Below are 9266 nucleotides of genomic sequence, written 5' to 3' on the forward strand. Positions count from 1 at the left end.
ACTCCATACACATGCACCTGTTTGTGTGGTTATACATTCAGTAGCTGTTCAGAAAAATCTTACAGCTTAAACTAGAATCATAATAATTATTTTCAATAATAATTCTTACATTACCGAAATTCACATAAGAGGCTCATTAAGGACATGGAAAACAAAACAAATAAAAAAATGGTTATGTTTCTGAGATAATTTATCTTGTGATCTATAACACAATTCTAATTATTTTGTTCCACTATCCTTCTTAATGAGCCAGAGTAAGAAAAAGAGAAATATCCAATCTTAACAAATAAGCAAGTTTAGAAAGTGTAGCCTAGGTCATTTCAACATGAGCCGAAGGAGAACAATTTCAGCTAGTTTCACCTCCATGTAGAAAACATTAATGGAATGACTGCAACGCTAGATACATCAGAATTTGGCCAAAAAAACAAACATGCACAAAAAACCTATCAAGCTATTTCAGGCTCTGTGTGACCTGAAACTAGCCTAACTCTCCACAGCTTGATTTGTTTAGTGGGAGGAGAGCAGACAGAAGTTTTTTTTTTTTTTTATTTGGAAATCTCTAGTCTAGAAACTTAAGAGCTTTTCTAAGCAGCATAATACTGAAGACTTCTTACAGTCAGGCAATGATCAACAGCCTTTAAGAGCTGCTGGGTAGAAAAAATCGGTTTCTAACACTTGGATTGCTGGAATCCTTGTCCTTGCCGTCATGAATGATATAAAACTTGCGCTCCTTGGAAGTGAGGGAGCTGGAAAGTCAGGTATGTTCTGTTTGTGGTTACTGGGTCCAGTCCTATATCTATATATATCTATATCTATATATATATATATATATATATATATATATATATATATATATATATATATATATATATATATATATATATATATATATATAGATATATAGATAGAGAGGGAAAGAGAGATATATAGATTGAACTTATCTCCAGTTTATTCAACTAAATTTGTTTTAAATTATTAGAAACAATAGTGCATTATAAAATGGCTTATATAGACTTTTTTTTTACACATCTGTTTTTGCTTTGTCTCTTACAAGGCATATAAATACTGTACACATGGAAGAATAATACTCTATAACACTACAACAGGCTTTCTTAAGGATTTCTAGACAGATACATTAGCCTGGAGGCTCTGTGTCTGTTTTTCCTCTCAACAGAGGCCAATTACATATATCAAGTAAAACCATAGGAAATTAAGATAAACGGTGCCATGATACTGTGACAGGAAACTACAAAACAAACAAAACATCTTGTACTGTATACAACGGAATGCAATAAAAGTCTCTCATTGAAATGTTGGTACTGCAAGCTGAAGTCATTATTCGGAAAGCACATTCTTTAAGATACTTAGAAAAAAGAAATTCCCCCTACACACAACTAGCTTTCAGTAGACTAGTAAATAAAACTGCAGGGTATCCCGTTTATCTTAACATATTATATGTGGTCACCTTGGAAATCTACAAATGCCTTCAGGCACTAATGTAAAAAAAACTCCTTTCACAGAATATACTGTAAATTGCATTTTATGAGGTGATGGTTATCTGAAGGGGGCTGGCATCATATTATTTATGTAAACGTTTATTTATTTATTTATTTATTTTCACACACAGTTTAGCGCATTTTTAGAAATGTCAAAAATGTAGGTCCAAGCTTTGGTGTACAGAGAACAATGGAATGGTAATTGGAAAAAATAAATACAATATTTCCTTTTTGACATCTATATGGTAAACTACACTAACATTAACTTCCATTTTGTTAATATATAGAAGAGTGTAATGGTAATAACACACTGAAGTGCACAAATGTTAATGTGTGATTCATAGTACGAAAAGTATCTGGAGAAGAACGATCCTTACCTCTGTGGGTGACCCTTCACACCAACTTCGAAAAGTTTTTGTACCGTTTAATACATTTATGTTTCGAGCTCTCGAAGATACCAAATTATTTCAAATGTTTTAGAAGATGTTTACAAATGTTAGACACCTGTGTTTACAATATAATTATATCGTCATCATAAGATCTAATAGATATTATATATATATATATATATATATATATATTAGGTTAGCTTCTCGATGATACAATGATTACTTCAAATAATTAAATAAATAACCATAAAAACCTGAAATGTACTGCAGGCTACTCATTTTGCTCAAAGAAATGTCATAACTACCTCTCATTTATCTCATTGGACGCCACCTTGACGTGCATTCATTTTAAACTTCCGCAGCACAGCTGTCGGCACAACTTCAGTGTATCTGCAAAGGGAATCTTGTAATTTATTATCAGCTTCTATGTACCAGAAACTGAATCTGAATACTCTAACACTAAACTATGTTTCACTTTTCTAGCTGTCCTGGTAAGGTTCCTAACAAAAAGATTTATTGGAGAATATGCCTCAAATTCAAGTGAGTATTTGTACACAACTTAATAATAATGACAACAAAATGAATGAATTCAAAATGTAACAATATATTAATAATATATAAAACAAACAACATTATTATTATTATTATTATTATTATTATTATTATTATTATTATTATTGTATTGCTGTGTAAATAACTGTTAATTGTAAGCAGCCTTGCCGAAGGATAAAGATACATAAATTAATTTGGATTTAGCATTTTAAATCTGCTTTGTATGTTCTGTTGAATGTCAAAAAGACAACATCTAAAACCCGAAGCTCTGTTTTTGCTTTTTTCTTCTCTGTTGATAAAGGCCCTTTGTATGTGTACTATTATTTAAGCCTAGCCTGTTAAAGCTTTACAATAAGAAGACGTCATCATTTGAAGTTACAGACCATAGCGAGCTTGTCAGTGCAGGATGGCAGGCATTGTACTTCAGAAACATGTTCAGTGGGATTAACACTCCTGTCAGCAGAATCAACCCTTTATAGGTTTAAAAGTGTATGTTCTGTCACAAGTGTTCCATTAATCCAATCTACTTTTCAGTTCTAATAGTAATTGTTTTATAATTACATAAAACAACTGTCCTCGACATGCTTCCTTTATAAAGACGATTGATTGGTTCAGCTTCTATTGGGTGCAGACACAGGGTTAAACCATATCGTGGGAATTTATCTGCATCTACAAAGGACCCTATATGATGGTTATGACCATACACTTTCACTGTACTGTACTGGATAGTGTGTACATTGCAATATATGAATCTCAGTCACTTTTCAGATAATGATAATAACCATGGAAAATACTTATTCATTTAAAGGAGTAGGATGCCAGCTATAATGCTGTCCTTCTATTCTTCATGACAGTATCAATTGTGTTTGAACCATTGCAGATTCATTATATCATAAAAGGCTGTCGATTGATGGAAGACAGTTGAATCTGGAAATATTTGATCCATGCTCCCAGGTGTGTACGAACAATCATCTAAAATTAATGCTTATTATTTAAATAAAATGAAAAAGTAGGTGGTGTTGCTGTTAACTAGGAGCCTTATTCCCAAAACTTTAAGCAACAATTTAGTGTGTCCTAGTAGGTCTTAAAGTAGACCATTGGCCTGATCCACAAGGAATGGAATACGTCCTGGTAACTGCAAAATGAAAACAAGAAATAAGCTTTTCATTTTAACCATCTGCACTAGAAACTCAAAGGTATTAAAATTAAAAACTAGCCATGTTTTGTTTTTAATGTCTTACTTCTGGTTATGTTTCATGTTTAAAAAACAACAACAGCACATCTTGTGATTTCGTTTAGCTTTATGACTTCTCAAAGCAGTTAGATAAGGAGTACGCAGAAAATTTGATTTCAACAAACACCACAGATATGAAACAGCATAGTAATAAAATATAAAAAATGCATTCTCTCCTAAAACAAATATCTTTGAAGTTCAGCTAGTGCATAACACATCTCAATAGCTTGAAACCCTGCAATGGAAATGTGTGTTATTCTTTACCAGAGCAGTGAAAGTCGATGCATATTGGAAGAACCTGTGGAATGGGCAGATGGTTTTATTGTGGTTTATAACATCAGTGACCGTGCATCTTTTCTCAACGCCAAAAACATTATGCGCCAGATCAAAGAAGCACGCATTGAAAACTGCAAAGGGTAAGCTAAATCATTAGTCAAGTTATTAGCAGGGTGTAAATGACAAATTGAGCTTTAATGCATCTATGGATCCTTAAGACTGTAATTGGAAACTATCCATTTAAATCTGGGCTACATACTTTAGTTAAAATTGCTTTCAACTGCAAAACACCATTACTAAAGAAAGACATGTTTTTGTATAAAAGTAAATTAATAAGGCAGCTGTCTGCACTGCAGCCATTGCCTTAAAAGTCTAATAAACTGATTTGCAGGATTTAGTTCCTCTGGGCACTAAGTTAATTAAATACTTAAACGGATTCTTCCACTCATTTGAGTCTTGTGCAACACTCTTCTCACTGTTTGTATCTCATTCTCTAGACCATATTAATGCGCATATTTTAAAATGTAATCAGCTAATCAATTTAAACCCTGAAATAGATACAAATGCAACAAATGTCTGGCATTGTGTTGGAACAAGCAAGTTTGAGGAAGTTCAGTTTAGACTGTAGTTAACTTTAGCTTTCAGGTGTGATCCTGTCAGCCTATCAGTAGTAATGAGTTCTCGTAATTATTATTATAAACCCTGAAATCTCTCTCGTCCGATTAACCTCTGATTCTCAAAGATTGTTTTATGTTTTATTTTGCAATAAGGGTCATGCATAGACACCAGTAAAATGACGCAAATTCAACGACTTTAATAACAATAAATATATTTGTCCTGTTTCTATTTTACATAAATATGATTTTTAAAAAGTCAATATGTAAACTTGCATGTACAGTCTATGTATGATAGGGGTGTGCTGATGCTTGTATAAACCATTGTCACTTCACCGCCTCAGTAAGGCAGTATGGCAATAAAAATGTCAGCACCCCCGTATGAGAGGGAAATACTCTTCCAATCGACCTTTAAAACACTCAGTGCTGAAGTTTATTGCCATTGATTGGTACTCAATTGTAAAGGTGGGGTAAGGACAGCTTTGCTTGTTTCGGAGTCAACACATTAATGCATAGATTTATTTAGTATCTGCAGATAAATACTTATTAAAGGTAAGGTAAATACTGGGCTTGCTGTCTTTTTGTTCATCTAAAGGGCTCACAAGATAATATATCATAAAAGACAGAGGGGTCTATTTTAATAGTCTAATCAACAAACTCTACATTAATCTTTCTCCCACAGGGGTTATTTATTGAACATTATTGATATCCCTAAACACACACAGACACACACAAAAAACAGATAAAAGAGGTCAGCAAAATATCAAGTTTAAACATTTTAGGGAGATGGTATTAAGATCTGCTTCAGTTTAGAACGGGTGTGCACACTTTGTCTTACATAATAATGCTTGCTTCATTTCAGTGTAAGTTCTTGACCTGTTTTTATAAAACGCAGTGAAGTGGAAGTCCCCATCTGCCTGGTTGGAAACAAACAGGACCTGTGCCACGCCCGGCAGGTCTATGAAGAAGAAGCTCACTCGCTTGCAGTGGAAAACAAATGCCACTTCCAAGAAGTGTCTGCAGCAGAGCACTATCAGGAAATCCTGACCATGTTCATCAAGCTGATCCGGAACGTGATGGACCATCTGAAATACAAAGCGGACCGCCGGAGGTACAGCGGGTCCAAGTCCATGGCCAAGCTCATAAACAATGTCTTTGGCAAGAGAAGAAAGTCTGTGTGAAGAATGGCTACCGCAAAGGTCACTAGAAAAATTCAGCCTCCACTTGCGTTCTTACAGGGCTGTGGAAAACATATACAGTTGTAGTGAAAAGTTTACTTACCCCAGTGGAAATTTATAATTGCTAGAAATTTCTCGAAAACAAACAATTATAGGAAAAATCTTTTGTAGCAAAAGTTTTGACTTTGTGGATGAGGGAAAAAAAGTTACAAGAGATAGATGTCTACAATTATTTATTTTTTTTGCAAAAATGAGAATTCAAAAGTATTCATACCCTGACAAGGAAAATTAAATTAACAGCTTTTTGAGGCACTTTTAGCAATAATAACCTCTTTTAAACGATTAGGATATTTGTCAATGAGATTTTGGCATGATTTGTTAGTGATTTTTGACCATTCTTCCACACTAAATTGTTCCAGTTCATTCAAATTCCGAGGACTTCTCTTGTGCACAGCCTTCAACTCATACCAAATATTCTCAATCAGGACTTTGACTGGGCCATTCCAGAACCTTGATTTTATTCTTCTTTAACCATTCTGAAGTAGATTTTGATGTGTGCTTTGGATCATTGTTGTGTTGGAATGTCCAGTTGTGCTTGAACCAAGTTTTGTAGCAGAAAGTTTCAGATGATTGGCCAATATCTTTTGGTATGCTATGGAATCCATTTTACCATGTATTTAACTAAATTTCCTGTGCCATTAGAGGAAACACAGCCCAATAGAAGGATATTACCACCTCCATGATCTTGACAGTAGGTATGGTGTACTCAAATGCTTGAAAATCTTCTTGTGTCCTTCTCCAGCTTTATGACAATAAAAATAATTTCCATTACATGAGAGTAGATGTTACAATTTCATGCTGATTTGAACTCGGCTCTCGCCAAGAGAAGCACCAACTAAGACATAGCTTTACAGTAAACTAATGTGATACATTTACATCTCCATCTATTTGCGTTTCTTTCCATCTGATGTTGTAGATATCGTTCTGCCTGGTGTTGATGGCTGAAGTGTAATGCTGGATCCAGGTATCAGCTTATTTTGCCTCCCCAGTGTATCAACACACACAACGGCTGCGATGCTGGCTCCAGGGATCAACCACAATGTGGTCTCCCCAGCATGACAACCATCTGGATTGAGCTAATAATATACTAATAATAGTGTTCTACCTAATCATATGCTTAACCCTTTATACTCTCTAAGAATGTCCACCTACAATCCAGCATTTTCTAGACTTTTCTAGAATTAGGTTCTGCATTATCATGTTGAAATTTCTAGCACCTTGTAGACAATACTATCATAGCATCAAAGGATATGAATACTTTTGAAAAAAAAAATAATGCTGAAATAAATAATTGTAGACATCTATTTCTTGTAACTTTTTTTTTTTCCTCATCCACAAAAGCAAAACTTTTGCTACAAAAGATTTTTCCTATAATTATTTGTTTTCGAGAAATTATAAATTTCTTTTGGGGTATGTCATATTTTCACTAAAACTGTATATCTGGATTAGGAGGAGGTCACTCATAAATATTCTGATGAATGACAGACACTCCCTAATTCCATTGCACAACAAACAGATGTTCCCTTGAGTCAAAGATCTGCACTTCAATATCTTCATGCTTAACAACAAATTAATAAGACATTATTATTGGAATAGAAAACTTTTCTGCAGTAGCTCACTAACTACAAGACAACCGCAGATAAGCCCTTTGTACATACGTTTTCTATTTACATGCCAGTCATTGAGTCCTCCATATTAGATTACTCAAACAATAGAGCCCTGACTGGAAGGCATTACCGAAGTCAACAATCAGGCTTGTGATTAGAAATCAGTAATCAGCATTGTTATTGTTATTTTGAAATTTTTAAAATTAAAGATTTGTTTACCTTTTAAATGTTTGCTTTCCTTCCCGGATTCATGTTTGGTAACTGTTTGTGAAATGTGCTGGGTGCCAGAATCTGCAAACTGCATACAAGTTGAGCACTGGTATACATGACCAGCACGGTGGCCAACAATAAAATGTTGGCAGACAGTGCTGTCAAAGATGTCCACATTATACAAGCCTGTTGGGCGATTTGGTTGCTACGGTGCTGTCCATCAGAATCATATCAGATGGACGTGGCTTCAGAATCTTAGTTCAGTTTTCAGCTTGCATCATTGTGGTACCTGTTTCAGCCTAATAGGCTAGACATAGAGACAGGTTGACATACTAATATATTCAGATGGAATAGGACTACAATGCATGTTATACCTACTGTTTCTAAACCTAGATATATCCAAATGACATGCTCAATGGAACACTTACCTAATCCCATTCCCAGGTGCTGCAGCAGCATGGATGTATTCCTTATGTGTAACATTGCCGTACAGTAGACAACATTTTCTCTCTGTAAACTGTAAATATACCACTATGTTATGTTTATAATCCATACAGTATACGCAAGTAAAAAAGCTAACGGACTAGCCCAGGTATGGTATATTCAAGCTCTTCTGTTAATTAGCATTCATAACATTTGAATGAAAAATATAGCTTTTCGCTAATATTGTAACATTATATAATTGGTATTACAATAGTTTTTTTTTTTTCTTGCAACCAACCAAAGTGTTGTTAAATCTGTATTAAAGCCTTTGATACCAAGTTTTTTTCATTTGTTGGGAATACGACTAGGAATTACTGTGTTTCTTTGGCAAATAAGCTGAACTCTGACTCATGAATATGGAACAGAATGTTACTTCCAAAAATCTTGTAATTGTACCCAGATGGAATCTGCCTCTATGTTTAATTGTTATTGCCACATACACCAGGTCCATGGCTAAGGAAACATTTTATTTCAAACAACACATAAAAAACCCCAAAAAACTTTTGTACAGTGTCTTCAAAAACACATTTGGTGTCTATTTTAATGATCTAAACTAGGACAGCTCTAAATACTATGTATCTCTATATTAATCTGGATGGTGGCCCCCCCCCCCTCAGCGGTGACTTATTGACCCCCGCTTTATTATACCACTAAAGATCATAAAGCACTACAGTACATTAGAACAGATTTCATAGTTGAGGCATTTACAATATTAAGATCCCCCATTGTTCAGACTAACTATTAGCTTCAGCAAAACAACCTACTGTGGATAACAATTCATTATTCACACGATGTCACCAGCTTCATCTGGAAATCATCATCCAACTAATAGAACAGGCTAAGGGTAATAACCTGGCTTTCTCTGTCTGTAGGGCAGCCAACATGGACTGCAACTAAGGTGAAGCATTTTGACAGAGGCATATCTCCAATATAAAAAGATCTGGTTGTGAGAGAACTAGGGCTCTGCACCACAATACAACTCAATAGGTGATTGTTAAATGAGTCAAAAAGAGCTTAAAAATAAAAGCTTGTCAACAATAATAACATTGTCTAGTTATCAGCTTCCTTACTAGTGTATGAAATCTCCTGTATTTGAGAAATGTAGAAACTGCACTCATACAAAGTCCTGCTCTCACCTTGAGGCCCACACGTTAATGTACTGCTGAA

The 9266-nt window shown here is 34.6% G+C and overlaps 1 protein-coding gene across 1 annotated transcript; it reads left to right on the top strand.

The window, feature by feature from the left end:
* Window positions 1-541: 541 nt before the first annotated feature.
* On the top strand, window positions 542-5913 carry rerglb (RERG/RAS-like b). Its single transcript, XM_041218147.1, has 5 exons — window positions 542-758; window positions 2369-2425; window positions 3318-3391; window positions 3939-4087; window positions 5457-5913. Exons 1-5 carry the CDS (start codon window positions 707-709, stop codon window positions 5740-5742), a joined length of 618 nt encoding a protein of 205 aa, XP_041074081.1. The 5' UTR covers window positions 542-706; the 3' UTR covers window positions 5743-5913.
* The last annotated feature ends 3353 nt before the right edge of the window (window positions 5914-9266 follow it).

This window comes from Polyodon spathula, chromosome 19 (genome assembly GCF_017654505.1).
Source record: "Polyodon spathula isolate WHYD16114869_AA chromosome 19, ASM1765450v1, whole genome shotgun sequence".
In the NCBI taxonomy this organism is placed as follows: Eukaryota; Metazoa; Chordata; class Actinopteri; order Acipenseriformes; family Polyodontidae; genus Polyodon; species Polyodon spathula.

What these genes read in the sequence shown, in the direction of transcription:
- rerglb (XM_041218147.1), top strand. Translation starts at nt 707, where the DNA reads ATGAATGATATAAAACTTGCGCTCCTTGGAAGTGAGGGAGCTGGAAAG. An exon ending in AGAATATGCCTCAAATTCAA is followed by an intron (nt 2,426 to 3,317) that starts GTGAGTATTTGT and finishes GAACCATTGCAG; the next exon opens with ATTCATTATATCATAAAAGG. An exon ending in CGCATTGAAAACTGCAAAGG is followed by an intron (nt 4,088 to 5,456) that starts GTAAGCTAAATC and finishes TATAAAACGCAG; the next exon opens with TGAAGTGGAAGTCCCCATCT.